The 19,270-nt window shown below is 37.7% G+C and overlaps 1 protein-coding gene across 9 annotated transcripts in view; it reads left to right on the top strand.

The window, feature by feature from the left end:
* Positions 1-17,507, top strand: part of si:dkey-192p21.6 (uncharacterized protein LOC565246 homolog) — a 33,900-nt gene extending 16,393 nt beyond the window's left edge. For 6 of the 9 annotated variants that reach the window (XM_053232518.1, XM_053232521.1, XM_053232519.1 and 3 more), the window contains 11 exons: positions 3,730-3,806; positions 5,200-5,230; positions 5,748-5,908; positions 8,532-8,644; positions 8,803-8,924; positions 9,703-9,826; positions 9,945-10,031; positions 11,439-11,516; positions 15,376-15,446; positions 16,854-16,966; positions 17,168-17,507. In XM_053232518.1, the coding sequence (XP_053088493.1) occupies positions 3,730-3,806; positions 5,200-5,230; positions 5,748-5,908; positions 8,532-8,644; positions 8,803-8,924; positions 9,703-9,826; positions 9,945-10,031; positions 11,439-11,516; positions 15,376-15,446; positions 16,854-16,966; positions 17,168-17,349 (1,159 nt within the window). In that variant the 3' untranslated portion in view covers positions 17,350-17,507. The remainder of the gene's footprint in view (positions 1-3,729; positions 3,807-5,199; positions 5,231-5,747; positions 5,909-8,531; positions 8,645-8,802; positions 8,925-9,702; positions 9,827-9,944; positions 10,032-11,438; positions 11,517-15,375; positions 15,447-16,853; positions 16,967-17,167) is intronic. The other 3 variants (XM_053232516.1, XM_034302724.2, XM_034302723.2) reach the window with 3 other exon arrangements.
* Positions 17,508-19,270: the final 1,763 nt, after the last annotated feature.

The raw sequence follows: 19,270 nt of genomic DNA, 5'->3' as shown, positions 1-19,270 counted from the left end.
GATAGGCTCCTATATTGCTGAAATCTGCTTGAGTCTCATCTGGAAAACGACTTAACCTTTGTCTTTGTTACTATGGTTACTAATGGATGGAGTCACAAATTGTGAGAGAGCTTGTATGTGTGTGTCCACATGTGAGAGAGTGAGAGAAAGAAACCGAGAAAGAGAGAGAGAGAGAGTTCTGCCATACTTAATTGTCCTCTTTGGAGGATGGCATGCGATTAAAATCTTGTATCAGCAGGTTAGGCCTAAAAGGGGCAGTAATGGTCTCTGTTCTGAACTCTTAATTGAATTTCATAAGGAAAAACAAGGGAGGGCCAGTACAGATACAGTAAGCTTAATCCCTGAGTCTATTCTGGGGCTTTTCTCTGATCTCTTTGTGGTACTTAAAAAGGGTCTGATGGACAAATTCCAGAGAGAACAAACCACAGGAACCATAATCTTGACACTGAAAGTCTTACACTTGAGATATAATTGGTTGTGTTGTAATGGTGGATATAATGTCTTCAAGTATACAGAGAATATGCATGTAAACAAGACATACATTTTTGCAGGGAAGAAGCATAGAAAAGAATGCTGCTAATTTACTGTAGTGTTCACTACACTGCCACTTGGGCAGCAGGTACTAAGCTACATGTCTTTAATAAATTACAGCAGAGAGGTTTAGTCAGCATTTCTGAGTGAGGAGATTCAGAGGGCAAGCATTCATTTCCTGAGTGATTCATAATACGTAGATTGCATTACCTTGCAGTGCATTTTTCACACAATATGTAAAACATAAGCTTCTACCCTTAGCCTTCAGATCTGACATATGACAGTGTCTTGTTTATTACTTTCTATCGACAGGTGAACATTATGCTTGTTTCATATTGTTGTAGACATTTCTGAAAGACTGAAATTCTTTCACCTACTGTGTTTTGCTTGATTTTTGTTGGAAGCATTGATACATGTTTGTGCATTACATCACTTTCAGTTTAAGCCACAATCAAGCAATTCAGACCAACAAAGTGGCAGACAGGGAGTTGTCTGCACTAAAAGCGGTAAAAGCAGCGGTTCGGAGCGGTTTGTTTTTCTTTGAAAAATTCATAGATGGTAGAAGACAATAATCAAATTTGAAAGTCTGTAAATGTATTGATTTTGCATAGATAACAGATAATAGCTAGAAAAACCTCACATTTTGGCTCACAGTGGTGCTATCATATTTAAAAAATGAAGCATCTGAAATGGGGTTAACTTTGGCACCAACCCCATTTTAGAGGCTTCAGTTTTCATCATAGATATGATGTAAACACATTGTTATAAACCTTTCTACATCTGCCCTAAAGAGGATTAATGCTCATAGACTCATAGACATATACCAGGTGTCCCAAAAGTCTCCATACATAGGGGAAATTAACATTTTTTATCAAAATGTCTTTCAAATTTTCATACTTAGTGTATATATATGTGTATATATATATATATACATACATACATATATATACACTAAGTATGAAATATATATATATATATATATATATACATATATATATATATATATATATATATATATATATATATATATATATATATATATAATTTTTTTCCCCCCAGAAAGCCTTTAAGAATGCTGTTGACAAAATAAGAACGTATTGAAATCATTCTCATGGCTGGATTGGGAAGCTGTCACAAGGTTGTGATGGACTTTAACAGGAAACATGGCAAGCAAATCACACACGACACTGCTGCCAAACCCATTAACAAATTCAGAAAGACTGGAAGTGTTGCGGACCAACCGAGAAGTGGATATCGAACATCCACTGACGAAGGCACAACCGATATAGTGCCGGCATACGTAGTCCCCTATGTATGGAGATTTTTGGGACACCCTGTATAGATATACGTAGTCAGAAGGACTTTATTTGGACAGTCTGATTTAGATACTCTTAAAATGGTCACAAATCTTTCAACAATATTTTTCATCTTCAGTAACCGCTTTATCCTGGACAGGGTCATAGTGGATCCAAAGCCAATCTTGGTAACACTGGGTGCAAGGTGGGAGTATTCACCCCAAATGGGATGCCAGTTCATGCACACAGGACAGGGCACCATGCATACACGCATTTACACCTACAAACAATTTAGCTTAGCTTGGACTGGATTTGAAAGTGTAATAGCAATAGATTCAAGTTGAATATTTACTGAAAATCAAAAGCCAAAATCTGGACTATCCAAAAGCAAAAGGGACATTTTTTATAGTGTCTATAATGTTTTACAGTGTCTAAAATGGGCTATGCCCAGCCATAAATATTTATATTTTATTAAATGCAAGTGCTGGAACATATACAGTGGATATAAAAAGTCCACATACCCTGTATAAATTGCAGGTTTTTGTGATTAAAAAAAATTAAACCAAGGTAACTCATGTCCCATTTCGTTTTTTTAACCTTTAATGTGATATAGCAACCAGCAAAATCCAAGTGAAAAACAAATAAAAAAGTGTGCACACCCCATAACTAACACTTTTTTGAAGCACCTTTTGCTTGTAATACAGCACTCAGTCTTTTTGGGTAAGCATCTAACAACTTAGCACATATTGATTTGGAAATATTTTCACCCTTGCTCTAGATCCCTCAAACCGTGAGGGGATCACCTGTGCACGCCCTCTTCAAATCAAATCAAATCAAATCAACAGGTTTTCGATAGGATTTAGACCCGGGATCTGACTGGGCAATTCCAAAACATCGATCTTCTTCTTCTTAAGCCGTTCCTTTGTTGATTTGGATTTCTGCTTTGGATCATTATTGTGCTAGAATGTGAAATTTTTCTTCATCTTCAGCTGTCTAACAGAGCCTGCAGGTTTTATTCCAAAATAGATTAGCCATCCTACCCCATAGCCCATACATGTGAAAAACATAAGAGATTGTTGTCAGATGCGGAAACCAGAAGTTGCTAGATATTCCTGCAGCTCCTTTAATGTTGCTGTAGGTCTCTTGGTAGCCTCCCTGATAAGTTTTCGTCTTGTCCTTTTGTGAGTTTTGGAGGCATCCTGTTCTTGGTATGAATGTCACTGTGGTGCCCCATCTTCTCTGCTTCTTGATGATGAAAGTCACAGTGTTCCACGGTACATCTAATATTTTGAAAATTCTTTTGTACCCTTTCTTTTGTGAGATCCTTTCAACAGTAAGATCCTTTACATGCATTATACAAGCTCTTTGCAGACCATGGCTTCAGCAATCAGATGAAACCAAGAAGATGCCAAAAAAATTCTATATAAAGAGCTGATCTTTATTTGGGGTTAATCAGAATCACTTCACTGAGGACAGGTGCATGATAATCACATTTGAACATGAGTTTGATTGTGATTGTTTAATTCTGAGCACAGTCACATTCCCCATTATAAAAGCGTGTGCATACTTGTTTTGCCAGGATATTGTTTTTCCTTTTTGTTTCCTAAAATGTTTCAGTTTGTTTTTCACTTGAATTTTTTTAGTTGATTTATCACATAGGAGGGAGAAGACATGGTTTATCTTGGATTCTTTCTTTTTTTTTTTTGCATTACAAAACCCTGCTAATTTAACAGAGGTGTATAGACTTTTTATATCATTTTTATATAATGTAGGCCTAAATGTAATTTCAAATTAATTAGAACATGAAGCTGAAAATATGTACTCCTCTTTATAGTCACATATTGCAGTTATAAGTTATAATCTGTTTTTTTTGTTTGTTTGTTTTTGTGTTGATATGCTATAGCTTCTCTATAACCATCATGGTGTTTGTGAACTATGGAGGTGGAGGATACTGGTTCTTTCAGCATGCACCATGGAATGGTTAAGTATTATGAGAAAGTATGATATTATAGGTAGATGAATAATATGTGCATGTGTGTCAAGCCTAGCTGTATACATTTGTATACTCATAAACTCATTACTCATTAAAATCTTATTTCCATTCTCGATTCCATCTAGACTATCTTTCATCTTTGTCCTTTTATGCATTGTGAGGACTTTAGCTATTCAAAAGCACTGCGGCGATGATGTACACTATTCAAAAGTACTGCGTGATGATGTACACTATTCAAAAGTACTGCGTGATGATGTACACTATTCAAAAGCACTGCAGTGTTGGTGCACGCTATTTAAAAGCACTGCAGTGTTGGTGCACGCTATTTAAAAGCACTGCAGTGTTGGTGCACGCTATTTAAAAGCACTGCAGTGATAACATACAGTATTTAAAAGTGCAGTAGTGATGGTGTATCCTTTGTAAAAGTGCTGTAGTAATGGTACACACTATTTAAAAGCACTGCAGGATTGTGCACACTATTTAAAAGCACTGTAGTGATGGTGTACGTTATTTAAAAGCACTGCAGTGGTGATGTTCACTATTTAAAAGCATTGTAGTGATGGCGTACAATTTTGTCAAAGTACTGTAGTGATGGTTTACACTATTTAAAAGCAATTCAGATTTATGCTGTTGAACTCCAAAGCCAATATGATTCTACAATCATGGCTTGGGTTTCAATTTGGCCTGATTTCCTGACCTGTAGTAATTGTTATACTTACTAGGACTCCCCATGTCATTGATACTTCCCTTTATCTAGTGATTTATCCAATGAAGTCATGGTTTCCCTCAGAATTAATAAACACAGTTCACTGAGTGGAGACAAAATTGAAAAAATGTTTTATATCGGGCTGATTATTATCACGGTCATCTTCCTCTTCTCTTCCTTATACCTTTCTTCCTACTTCTCCTCCTCCACCTGTTTCATCGCATTTTCTTTATCAGTGGCTGTCCACTTCTAATCAAAGGTTTGTCCTGAAGATAAACATCACTGATCGTCCTCACAGGAGGCAGCCTGGGATGCATGTTTAATTTTTAATGGGGATCATTGCAAAGTGCATCTGCAGGAGTAGTTACAGATGAACTCCTCCCTATGTACATTTTAGCATTAACAGCACCAACATCCTATGAGTAACACCATTCAGTTAGAATAGTTAGAAGTGATAATATGGATATCTGGATTACTGTTTGATGCCTCTAGACAGTTTGTCTGATTGTAATTCAATTAGTAACAGGATGATACATGCTCTTCCCAGAATTCCATCATTTGCTTTATTCACATTTCCCCAAACTGTGAGTGAGTTCAATCTTTGTTTATGCATGTTTGCTTGTGTGTGTGTGTGTGTGTGTGTGTGTGTGTGTGTGTTTCTTTGTGTTTCACAGGCCTTACCATAGCTGATCTTGTGATGCCCTGGTAAGCTTCCAGCAAGTACTTAATAAATCAATACAGAATGATTACTTTCCATTTTCTGATTATATGGAAGATGTGGAATAAGGTCCAGAAGCTAAATCTCTCTTCAAAATGATTCAGTTCCAGAACTTTTTTCACACTGCAGTATGGTACACACACCACCCATTAATCCATCTTTCTCCACCGGTACATTAAGCCTGAAACACTGAAATAAAGGCTAGTTTCTGGGTGCAGGAAAACCAAGCAATTCACCATGCACTAATTTAAATGTGTTAAATGAAGAATAAGAAATGGCACTTCTAGCATTTCAGGTTACTGTATGTTGCAAGACTTTTGTGGCTTTCATCCACTTCAACTAACATACAAAATATTGAATATCAACACTGGATTAACATGCAGGAGAGTAAAAAGAAAGCTATGTAATAGCATTATCCTGTTGCCAATCCTGAAGCAGGACAGCTTTTGTGGTATTAAGTGGATGCAGTCAATATAAAGAATAAATTCTGTTCTTTTTGGCCAGGTTTGTATTCATTATTGGGACATCTGTAATGTTGGCATTTAGCTCCATGCGAAGGAAAGGTGTGACAAGACTCCAACTTTTGCGCAAGCTGAGCTGGAGAACAGTGGTGCTGATGCTTATTGGGTTCTGCTTCATTAACTACAGCCCCAGAGATGGTTTATGTGAGTAACATATAAAATCATAATCCAATACACTCACCAAGCACTTTATTACGAACACCTGTACACCTTCACATTCATGCAATTATTCAATCAGCCATTCATATGGTAGCAGTGTGTTGCCTAAAATCATGCAGATAGTGCAGGTCAGTTAATGTTCAAATCAAACATCAGGATGGGGAAAAAATGTGATCTCAGTGACTTTGACTGGCATGGTGGTTGGTGCCAGATGACCTGGTTTGAGTATTCCCAAAACGGCTGATCTTTTGGGATTTACACAGAATGATGCAAAAATAATTTCCCTGGACCTTGCTGATGAGAGAAGTCAAAGGAGAATGGGCAGCCTGGTTCAAGCTGTTAGGAAGGCTATGGCAACTCAAATAATCACTCTTTACAACCATCGTTAGCAGAAAAACATCTCAGAAAGCACAATACATTGTCGCTTGAGGCTACAACAGCAGAAGACCACATCAGGTTCCTCTCATGTTAGTGGAGCATAATTTAGCATAATTTAATGCATCAGCTCCCAGCACACTTCCATCAAATAATCATACAGAAATATACAGTCCCTGAATCACCCTGATTCAGTCCAGGTGTGGAATAGTTAAAGGTCCCTGAGGAGCCCTTTTCCTGTGATATAGCATACCGTAAATGTCAAGCTCCCAAACACTGTATAATACATATAGTGTAAATGTCACAGTTTCAGATTGTCTTAAAATACCTTCATGCAAGGCAGCAAGCTCGAATGCAGGGCATTGTGTAGTGTAACACTGATGTGTACAAGACTCCCAGTTTAACATTAGGGGTCTAATGTAATTTCTGCAGACTGTGTGATACATATGTTCAGCAAAATAGAGTGAACAAGAGAACATCTTTCAGTATTAAAATAAAGTTGGTTAACATGTATAGAACAGGATCTAACAGGACCAGTGTGACAATGTTAGACCCCTTACTACATTAAGTAAGTAAGAAAAGCAGTCAGGTTGCTGCTTGTACATTAGCTGCACTAATGTAGCTGTTTGTGTAGATGTATCTGTAACTAGGTTAAACAAAATATTGTTATACTTTCCAGTGGCGATCATACCAAGGGACCACTAACAGGGGTGCACAGTGCAAAAGCAAAGCCTGCTTTAATGCTCAATTAAGAGCGATAGAGTTTCACAGTGCCAGCTGGATATTTTTCTATGGAACTTTGTGTAATTGAATTATAGCTTTTACCATAAACAGCAGAATTCACCCACTTTTATCAGATGATCACCTGAATAGTCACTTTTATCTAATGCCTGAATACTTGATGTAAATTAAGAATATTCAAGCTGTTGCTTTAGATTTAAACATCACATGAGCATAGTATGGGGTTGCTGATCCAGTGGTTTGTTTTCCTGACAGACCCAGTTCAGTCAAAGATGCACGGCTAGGGGCTTGATTTACAGAAAAGCAATAATGGTAGCATAAGCATTATTACAGAACAGCGGCCCAGTGGACGTTCATCAAGTTGCTGACAGTTACATATCTCCCAGCCAATAACAGGGAGCATGTTCTATAGCAGAGATGTACTTGTCTGATCGCTTCCTGGCTATATCTATCGAATAAATATATCAACATAAAAATGTTGTCTGTGTTCCCAAATGTATTGCCTGCCCTAGATGAAATAATATTGTAGATAAACTAGATATCAAATGCATTATAATGGGAATGTGCCATTCTGGGCATTTCCTTTGTGTTAATAATAATAATAATAATAATAATAATAATAATAATAACACTTTCAAAGACACATAATGCTGCCTGTACCTTCCACCTCTTAATCGACTCTAGATCTCTTGATACAGTAAGATGGGATAAAGTGGAAAGTACATTTCCTTCAAAAAGCACGGCTGCGTGTTTTAACTAAAAGGCACCATCAGTCACTTCCTCTCTTGCTACAGTGAGGTGGAGTGTTTCCGCTTTTTATTTGATTTGTTGGATCGATGATTGGGATTATATTGTTTCACACGGTCCTCCTCTATGTGCCACAAAGAGGTTTTCAATTAACTAAATGCACAGATTAGCATCAATCTTCTTGTCTGTGTCCGTTCCTCAGCACCCCTCAACCTCAGATAAGTGTGATTAGTTTCCGCCAGGCAGGTCACACCTCTGTACTGACAGACAGTATTCTGTCAGTGGATTGGCTGTGCTAAATTGCCCTAGGTGGGAATGTAAATGTGTGTGCACACATCTGTGCATTGGTGTTTTTCTGCATTGACCCTTTCTTCTGCCTTCCTGCTGTGACCCTAACCAGGATAAAGTGATCAATGAAAATGAATGAATGAAAAAAAAAGAAATCGTCTATCACATATAGAGGATTTTTTTATTAATTTAAGATGTTAAATCAATTTTAAAAGAATGGTGAGAAGGTTTAGAGATTAAGGGAGACAGAATCATGCATTCTCAAACCTTAAAAATACAACTTGTACTGATTAAGCACACGTTTTAATTTTTTTTTTTTATAAAATGATGAATCAACGTAAAAGTTATAAATATATTTTCTTATCATTTTTAAAACTAATTCAACATTTTCTCATTTAGATATTTTATTTTTGAATTTCTCAAAAAGTTTTAAAGTGCATATATTTTTGCATGTAAGTGTCATGGTCCTGGCTGCGGATACCTGGAGTGCTTCAGCGTCTGGCTTTCACCTACTTTATCCTGTCACTGATGCAGATGTTCTCTCCCTACCGAGAGATCCCACCAAGTCAGGTGCGCCAGCATGTGTAGTTATGAACTTTCTCACTCACACTTTAGAATTTTGAGAGTTATCAGTGTTTTGAAGCAAAGACTCAACACTAAAACTTTAGTGCTGAGAACATTATGCTAAGAGATGAAATGTCATTCAGTTTTATTACTGACTTTTGCAGGTTCGCTGGTGGAGCCCTGTTCAGGATGTGGTGCTCTATTGGCCCGAGTGGATTTTCATTTTGCTGCTGGAGACGGTGTGGCTATGTGTCACCTTCCTGCTGCCTGTGCCCCACTGCCCCACGTGAGTTGCAGACACTCCACAGCAGAACGCGTGCATAAATCCCCAATGCCATAAACCATTTGTGAGCATAATGCATTTGTGACACATGTTTAATCTACATCCGTGAGCTTGATCCTAATGTAATATGATCATGATATTATTCGTATATCACATTAATATTATGAACTGGGTGGCAGGTACGTCACTATCACTGTTCATCAAAGTGTAGTGCCTTTTTAAGCAAGCGTGTCTTGAATAATGCTTTTGTATTTTGTATGGACATAAAGGTATATACAGTTATGGCTTGATTTGTGTGTGTGTAAGAGAGAGAGAGAGGGAATGCATGCAGGCAGGCTGGTGTTTTGTGCAGCTCTTATGAGACACTCCTGATGATTTATGAGTGTGTGGCAAATGCTTCAGAGGGAATAATTAGCCAATCTCAGTCTGTCATGTGCACTAAAAGGAGGCAGAGGCAGAGGATCCATCTTCCTCTATTTTCCTTTATGTTTTTCTCTTTTGTTTTTTTGTTCACCAATTTATTTATGCTATTTTTTCCCATCCCATATTCTTTCTTTTATACACGTTCTCATTCTGTCTGACCCTATAAAAGCATTGACACACATGCAGACAGCTTGTATCTTCAGCAATGGATACACATTTTCTGCATCTCATTTTTGTCAAGAATATAATACATAAATATACAGTCGCTACTCTTCAAGTAACAGTGCTTAATTGAGAAAATGACTACATTCACTTTTAGTGTGGTCAGGCACTGAAATCATATACTTGCTTCCTACAGTGGGTATTTAGGAGCTGGAGGTATAGGAGATAATGCTCTTTACCCAAACTGCACAGGAGGGGCTGCTGCATATATAGATAGATGGTTATTAGGACACAATATCTACTGGCATCCAACTTGCAAGGTAAGAAAAAGAGCCCACGAAAAAGGAGGACACCTAGATCTACTCTGTATGCTGTAGACTTGATAGAATTTCAAAAGTTTATTTTTACTTTTATTATTTTATATTTTCATTCTCACAGGCCATGTATCATACAACTCAGCCTTTTGACCCAGAAGGAGTCCTAGGTACCATTAATTCTATTGTCATGGGATTCATTGGCATGCAAGTAAGTAACATTGACAGATTTGTTATAGAAACTACAAGAAACAGAATCTGTATCTTAAATTACATATTGTACATATGTACTTAATCTTCCCAATTTGCAAGTATACACTGCACAGTGGTAGCGCCTCCTTTTTGCACAAGTCTGTCCCAGTATGCATTACTAAACCAAAGGGGAGGGCTTGCAGAGTTTGTATTGAATTTGTACAGAGTTTGTATTGAGTTTGTCTTCATAAAATATAACTGTTAAATGTAATGAACTGTGTATTAAAATGATGAAATGAAACACTTTGTTTAAGTTAGCTAGCTAATATCAGGTAGCACTGTACGCAGCCCAGCACTATTGTTTTCACCACATTTGTTTTTAATGTCATTTCCTTTAATCAGTATATTAGTATATGAATTTAATGTTTACAAACCAATTTTTTTTTGTACATGCAAATCTTCTTGGTCAGTACATACTATTTACTTTTTAAATGTTAGGTCCTACTCTGCCATTGAAACACCTTTATTAGTTTAGCACTGAATTGCTTTCTCTTCTGTAAAGACTTGGTCAATATTTGTGAATACAATCTTCAGTTTCCCGTTTGTACACCACCACATGAAAGAGCCTAATATTGTTTTTACAGGTGACCGGGGCTGGACTAGTTCCGCTGACGCACAGCTGCTTCCTCTCAGGGACACAGAGCAGTGTGTAGTGTAGTATAGAGTCCTATACTATAGTGCTGTCTATCAGAGGACCAGGACTTTTCTCACCCCTTGGTTGTGGCATTGCTCTTGAGGGGTGAGAACTTGCCGTGCAAACCTGGACACATTGCTCTCTTCCCTGAGGGCGGAGATGAAAAACAGTTAGAGGCAAGCCCGTCAATCAACATGCCTTAGAGAACACGGCAGGTGTCGGCCCTTGGCGCTTATGTCCGTCCGCTAGCGCGTCCTCAGCTGAGCCACATTCGTCATCACTGGCTTAATCAGTAAGCGTGGAGAGCAGTGAAACCCGACCTCAGTGTCAGGGACATAACCAGCACATCCGCTAGCAGCCTTATGCAAATGGAGCATTCAGTGAGCCTTGTAGTCCAGCATGATATGGGATTCTGGTTTTAGTGGAATTTAAATTTACATTGCGTGTGCTTTAGTGTGCGCCAAACAAAAAGTGTATTAACTGTATATCAGTTGATGTTCTGCCATTAGATTCTAGTGAAAGGTTTAATGAGTTCACAGCAGAATCCACAGCATTGAATTAACACCTAAATGGTTCATTTGTATCCTCCTGGACTTACATAAATGCTGTAGGTGTTCACTGAAATCTGGGATTATTGCTGTGTAGAAAAAAACCCTACATTACAGTACAATATCTATCAGCATTTATTTAAGGTATAGGTGATAAGCTATAATGTGCCTTTTATTTCTCCAGGCAGGAAAGATTTTCCTCTTCTACCGCAAATTGAACAACAAGATCATCATACGGTTCTCAGTCTGGGCTGTCATCCTGGTATGTTGTTGACATTATAAAATCAACAATACATCTTTCTTTGCAGTACACAAAAATGATAAAACACTATAATGTGCTCTACAATAGTACAATATTTCAGCTTCTAATTTAAAAACGAAAAAAATTTCACAAGTTTGGGATGCATTGTGCAAGGCTGAGTTTATACCTTTTATAAGCTTTCCTTCCTTCCTTCTTTTTTTTTTTTTGCAATGCTGTATTCAACTTTTTGATAGACAATAGCATAGCATTGTAGTAAGCTTTAAATTTCCAAAGAAAATTGTTAAAAAAAATTTTTTTTTTTAATGATATACCAGTATAAATTTTGAAACTAGTCATAGGTTAAGTACATGCAGCACTTTACAAAAGAGGAAAAGGGTTGGAAAGGCTATTATATCTCTACAGGAAGATGAGAAATATACCCAATAAACTGTACTATGAGACCTTTGTGGCATACAAGTGTTATATTGCATGTAGTTGCAGACAGTTAATGAAATAGGTAGGCGTCATATGATCTGTCTCTACATGCACGGAATGGGTTCCCAGGCAGAGACTGGTATCCGAGCTCTCTCGGGACTGGACCGGATGACTCGCGTAGCTTGTGGATCTCTAGCATATTAACTGTTAATGTAACATATTAATTACACAGCATGTAAAGAAGACAATCCAATCACTTACTATTTTATTGTTCCCAACATTGCACGCTTACTCAGATAATGAACTGTTATGCTACATGTCAGTTGGATATACATTATAATGAATACAGTTGAATTACAACCAAACTGTTGTGCCCTAACAATTAAGATACTCAAGAACATAAACTTATTGCAGATAGGGCACATACTGAGATTTACTTTGCTTATTAAAAATAGTTAGATGGACTTAATTATGGGAAGAGGATTGGGGCTTTGGAAATGAAAGCTCCATTTGGGTGGTCTGGATGGAGAAGGGGACATAAGCCAGGGTGGTGGTGTGGTGTGGGAGGGCATTTAAAACTCTGTCCCCTGGGGGTTATGTGAGATGTCCTCTTCTCAGAGAGCCTCTTGGACAAAGAAGAGAGCAGGGTTCACACAGTAATATATAGCTGTAATTTGGTTCATTTAGAGGCATCTGGGCATATTACCATGTGTACACAAGGTTTTGGCTTTCTCATGCGGATTGTACTTATTTGTTATTTCAAATACTCAAGTTTGAAATCAGTAAATGCGCAGTACATTTTTGTGTGCAACCGAGTCTCTAATTAAGGGCCATGGAATATTGGAATGGAATATTGGGTTGTATGTTGCAGGAAAATCCTGCTGCTGACTTGTTTTGGGGGTCTGGTAGCAGAGTTTCTGGAATGGCCTCTCCAGAGAGCACATGTGCTGATTGAAGGCTTTTGTCTGGCAGACTCGAGACATTAAGCTCAACAGCACAATGACCAGAGGGAACCTCAGCCAGTAGCATTCTTTGTGTTTTAGTTATATGAACACTATCAAATTGGATTTGTATGAAGTACAGGAACCAATGAAATCTGTATTTTTATTATTCTGTAATTGTTTTACCATCTTTAGCAAAGACATTTTAGCTATACAAAATTCTTTTCACCAGTATTTCTGAATCTTTGTCATTCATTGTACTGTTGTGTTTTTACCTGCTTATCAGATTCAACTGAAAAAAAAAATGCTTTGATAAATAGCTGATGAAATGAGGCAGGTGTGAAAGAATGTGAATCACTTACAGTAACTTCATAGGGACTGCCAGGAAGGTGATAGTGAAACACTGTCTCTAAGGTTCAGCAAAGTTGTTTTGACCAGACCCTTGCCTGGTGCTCTCTGAGGACCATTGTTAATCAGTCTCAGGAGTTAGCAAACCTGAATTTTTCTGGAGACATTATTTTCTTTGTGCTGCAACAGTACAAACAACAGTAGGTCCAAAATTCAAATATTAAGTAATAGATATTTCATCAGATAATTCCTCAGGATTGTAGAGTACGAGACGCAGTATTATTTGTGGCTGTAAATGAAACAAGATTGATTTTGTGATGTAAGACAGAGCAGTAAATCATGATTCAAAAGGTACATGTGATTTTGAAATATACTTTTGTCATTTATTCATGAACATTCTATAGGAAGGAATAGTGTCCTTCCAAGGATCTATCACTGTTATCTTGCGAAATAAGGATGCACAAGTAATTGTTATTCATTACATTTATTGTAATTAATACATTATTGCATTACTTTTCTTTTTTTTCTATTACTTTTCTATTATTTACATATTTTCTTTACATTAATACCTTTTTAAATAAGAAGGTAGAATATGTCTTTTTCACTTTTCGTGGAAAGATACATTAAGGGAGAGAGCACATGTTGTGATCCCAGTGTTAGAAGATGCCTGATACCAGTATTTTCAGTATTTTAAATTTTATTATCCTCAGCTCCAATGACAAATTGGCCCATTACAGACTCCATGTTGAATCACACTGGCCATTATGGCAGAGGAATATTGCTCACGGTGCTGAAATAAAGGAAGGGAGATCTGTTACACTTCACCTGGAGGCACAGCATGATAAAATAAACTAGCCAACAGTAAAACATTATGTTGATAAAACGAAGTTAAAGCGTTATATTCCACTTTTCATGTCTGCTGAAGGCTCTATCGAGGAAACGTATGGCTCTATTGAGGAAACGTAAGGCTCAAGGTTCGCCTCAGGATTGTCTTTGCAATGTCTTCACCATTCAGGACAGAGAGGATTTTCATAGTTTGTGGCAATAAATGTCTAGATTTATACATATTCAGCACGAAGTAGTGGTACTGTTAGAATGTTCTTGTTATGGGCTATGAGGAGTAGGATCTAGAAAGAACTTTTGAGGAGTTTAATGTGAAATACATCCTTTACTACACTCCAGGCTAGATTGAAAATGGCCAGTCACAGAAAAATATGAATTGAAATATTTATTGACACAGAGAGCTTAGGAGCCAGTACGTACGCAATAACTTCAGCAAGCACCAGAACAACAATCGGTTATCACTGCCATCTCTGGAGAGCACTACGATTTAAGAGGACAAGCTGCAGGTTGAACAGTCAGTTCTATGGTTAATGCACTCTTGACACAAGGGGTTATATTCTGGTTAAGCAAGCATAATTGTCTCCCACCACATCAACAACATAATAAACCATACTCTAAGAGAGTGAAGCTGGCAGCTGTGATGTGAGTCTTGTGGCATGAGATGATCTTTTGAGGCTGTTGTGCCCCTATGTCCACATAAACAATACCCTTGAGTTAATTAGAGTTCAACGATCAGTGGTTGGCCGTGTGAGATTAAAATTGAGCGATTGCCCCACATAGCAGTGATAGTCCTTCATCCTGCCTACATAGCCTGGAGACTCAATCTAAAGCCGGCCAAGCTATTTCCACATCATTGATTCTGTCATCTATACAAATGATGGATATTCCTCTAACGAGCAGGTTTGGATGCCGATATGTCCTCCCCTGCCAAAGCAAAATACTTCTGTCCAAGTCATTGTCTGCTTTAGAAGAATATACTTATACGTTTTAATGATTGCAGTTTTTCAGAGAGCATAGACATGAAGATTTGAGTGTAACAGAGTAAGTATATGTGTAGTAACAAAGGATGTAAAACATCTAGCCTAAAGCATGTTATACGTAAGATGATATTGCATTAAAAGTCCTTCTTGGCCTAGGAAAGATACTGGTATGTTGTATTGTGTCCAGGTCTGTAAGACTTGGCTAGACTCACATCTTAGAAGCTCAGCTAATCTGCTTGAATCTTTATTGTGCTGCTCTAGATCTGCAGTGTCTGAGAGTGCTTGCTTTATGGCTCAGCATTGATTTGAAATCTGTTTCATTTTGACCCTCAGGGAATCTTGGCGGCCATCCTTTCTAAGTGCACACGAGACTCTGGATTTATACCTGTCAATAAAAACCTTTGGTAAGTGCTTCCTGACCCCCTAAATCCAACCACTTATCTCCACAGTAAAGAAGGGATGAGTCTACAGTAGGCACAAATCAGAGGCTGCTAAAACACACATTTACTTACCGCTAACTGTGGACTGGCCTGTAAATAATCACCCTTTCACTTGGAAGAATGAGGCATGCCAGGTGATACATCCTCTAACAAGATCACTCTTCCTTACAGCCAGGAAAAAGAGAGCAGCTTTACACTCCCAACTCTCCATCATGTCCAAAGACTACCTCTCACTAGCACTCATATGAGGCATAGGTAAATGTGCAGGCATGATGATAGTCAGCACTGAATTTGACATCATGATGAACTATTTATGTTATGTTGAATAGATATTTGTCCAAATTCCATATATGTTACTGTCCAGAATAACATTTATTATACAACTGTTATTAACTGTGCGATTCATATTTTTTTTCTATTATAAATATAATGAATTAAAGGACATTCTATGTGTGTGTGTGTGTGTGTGTGTGTGTGTGTGTGTGTGTGTGTGGAGCATGTTTTTGTCTTTGAGATTTCCTTCCATCTATACACATCTAAACCAATTACCTACCTGAGTTTTATAGACAGTTCATAATATGCAGCTTATTGAGCCCCTGAGAATGTCTGTCTTGATTCCTAAAAGTAATTAACCATGAGCCAAGAGTCAGTTTTGGCTCCGCTTCAGCTGACATAACAGATGCCTGCTGGAGCACCCTGGGATGCAGCCATTTTACATTAGATGAAAATTCCATCCAGCATCCTAGTACTTAGGAACTGACAGGAATGTGATTTGTTGGCAGACCTCTAGATTTTTTGAGCAGGTGCCAAAGATTCACTTTGGATGCTAATGTTTTTCTTTGGCATAATCTCAGGACAGATTCGGTGCATTGTAAATTATTTATCTGTTTCTCTTGTATTATGTTGTCTTTACCATTGTTGTTTGTTCAGTCAATTGCAGCCCTGTAGAGTATACTGTAAAATACTGTATGTCCTCTGTATGCTGTATGTCCTTTGTGCATATGTGAAAAGTTTATTACAGTTCAATGTTATTAAAATTCTGCCATTCAGATGAACAAAATCTGTAATTTTACTGTCTATTGCAAGCAGGAACCTGATAGGCTTTCTGTCAGGTTCCTGCTCTAAATGTAAACAGAAGCTAAATCAAAGGTTTTTTTTAATATATATATATATATATATATATATATATATATATATGTAGCACTAACAATAAACAGCCAAAAAAATCACATCTACACTCTTCAGCTAAACTGTTCAAGGGTTTATTAAGGGTTTGTTGGCTAAGAAGTACACCCCGTTCTACATTTAATTTTTCTACATCTTTTCTAGGATTCTACATTTAATCTTTTTTTTGTTTCACTCATTTTCTAGGTCTCTGTCCTATGTGGCCTGCATGGGCTCCATGTCCTTTGTGCTGCTGGGTGTGATGTATTTTGTTGTGGACATCAAGGGATGGTGGGGTGGCCAACCTTTCATTTACCCCGGTGCGAACAAGCAGAAAACTCATGCATAATCTTTTTTTCACATTAAAATGCACTTGTCTCCTCATACTTTACTCTAGTAGTTCTTTATATGAAGTGTTTTTAATACTTTAATATAATACTTTAATAACTTTGATGCACATGTACCTACATAGTTTTTAATGTACAAACTAATTTATTAATTTAGTGTGAACTGGTTTTCAGGAATGAACTCCATCTTGGTATACGTGGGCCATTCTCTGCTGGGTTTTTACTTTCCTTTCAGCTGGGAGATGCGCTACCAGGACAGTCACTGGGAGCCACTATTCCAGAGCCTGTGGGGAACTGCACTCTGGATCTTTATCACCTATCTGCTCTACCACAAACGATTTTTCCTCAAAATCTAAATTTGTCTTTGTGAGCATTTAAATTGGGTAGATGATGCAACATTGTCTTTTTATTCAAATTAATGCTTCTCTATTAGCCCTGATGTATTAGTTTAGTCCACAAAACTGAATGTAGAATATTCCAGTACTCAATTAGTAAAAAGGTATCTGTACGGAAACCTGCATGTCTGATTTACTGTCTTCTGCAGACACCTGGGATATTTTTATTTGCTGTCAGTTGCATAAGACTGAATGTAGTGATTAAATTAACAGGGCTGAAGTAGTACTTAACAAATTAGAATGAGTGATTCTGCCACTTCAGGGGTGACCATTTTGAAGCAGTTGCCATAGTCACCCCCCTTCAGGGCTGTAAGACAGAGAGTGAGTACCATCTGCTCTTCAGCTGACAGTCTTTTAATAGGGGTCAAGCTGGACTGCTCACCAAGGAGTAGCTCTAATAAGGGCAACACTTTTCAGACTCACTAATGCAAAATCAGGGAAATTACACTGCTGGCTTTAAGGTTTGTTCGCAAGTGGACCTTCATCAAATAAGGCAAAGTCAGTACAAGCTTCATTTATTAACTCTGATAAAAGAAATTTGAATAATAGATGTTTAACAGCATCTCCAATCTCTCTCCCAGCTGTGAGTGGTTATCAAGGGAGCGTTAGGCAGAATGGAAAGATTTAATTTCTCTGCATGAGAGTTCTCAGAAGCAGCTTTACATGGAACACTCTCAGAAGTCCTCTCATTAACAAACTGCATTATGTCTGGTCTCATGAAAAAAGAGGAAGTTACTAAACAGACATTATATGATAAGACGTAAGACTATCAAGGCCCAATTTTTTACATATCTGTAGTAATCTGAAAGGTTTTAACCCTTTGAATTATCTTTCACTACTGTTATGAAAATTCAATCAAAGGCTTTCTTCTCTGTCAGTTTAGGAGAAAGCTTTTCATTTGGGTCTGATCAAATTATCTATAGTAGGCCTAAAATGGAAGTTGATTAAATAATATGGGAAATGGACTAATAAGCATTCATATACTACAGATCATAATGGGAATGTGTTTCTTATTATGTGTAATTTTAGCTACCATGCTACGAGCTGAAAATCTGAAAAGCTAAAATCACCGAGTCAATCACAATACAGTCTTTAATTGTATTGTAAAATCTTTAATTGTATTGTGCATTAGGCATTATGTATTTTAAAAGATTAACTGTCTTGTTTATTAGGATTAGAAAATAGATGGAACACCAAACCAGATACACTAATAGCATTAATGTTTAAGCATATACTATCACTAGTTATGTATGTAGTTGTGGTTCTCTGAAAGGTGTCCAGGTAATATTTACCACCAGAGGTGGTAAAATTTGCATGCAGACAAGCCAGTGATGCCAATGAGTTGCAGAGGTAGGTAAAAGCAGTGTCTAAGTTCAAGGCAACCCGCAAATTATATGGCTACCAGTACATGCAAGACACGGTTATCGCCAAGGCATGCTGTTATCCCACTCTTTTTCCTAAGGTGATCACTAGCAAAAAGACAGTTTCAGTTTCATTTCAGTTCAGCATCCTGCATGGGCTCATAAGGGGAGGCCATGCACAATCAGGGAGATCCCATGCTAGGCTCTTGGGGAGCATGGCTAATGGAGGTGCCTTGCTTCTTTCAGAAAGTTTGTAATAAGTTCATGAGCCCCCAGTGAGATGCCATCCACAGTCCTGGCACACTGCAGTGGCCACTACATACAGTACACCTTTAGTGTGGATGGGGATTATTCATACATTAGACAGACATCCTGTATCAACTATCCCTCTGGCTCCCCCAGAGAGAACCACAATTGACAATGAGTTGATTTTGCATATGCAAATAGATCCACCTGCAGTGAGGCTCAGTGAAGCTAACCATGCATGGGCCCACCTAAGAAGCTTCTTCTGATTTTAACTC

Source organism: Pangasianodon hypophthalmus, chromosome 3 (assembly GCF_027358585.1).
Source record: "Pangasianodon hypophthalmus isolate fPanHyp1 chromosome 3, fPanHyp1.pri, whole genome shotgun sequence".
NCBI lineage: Eukaryota > Metazoa > Chordata > Actinopteri > Siluriformes > Pangasiidae > Pangasianodon > Pangasianodon hypophthalmus.
This window is presented reverse-complemented; position numbering and strand designations above follow the sequence as displayed.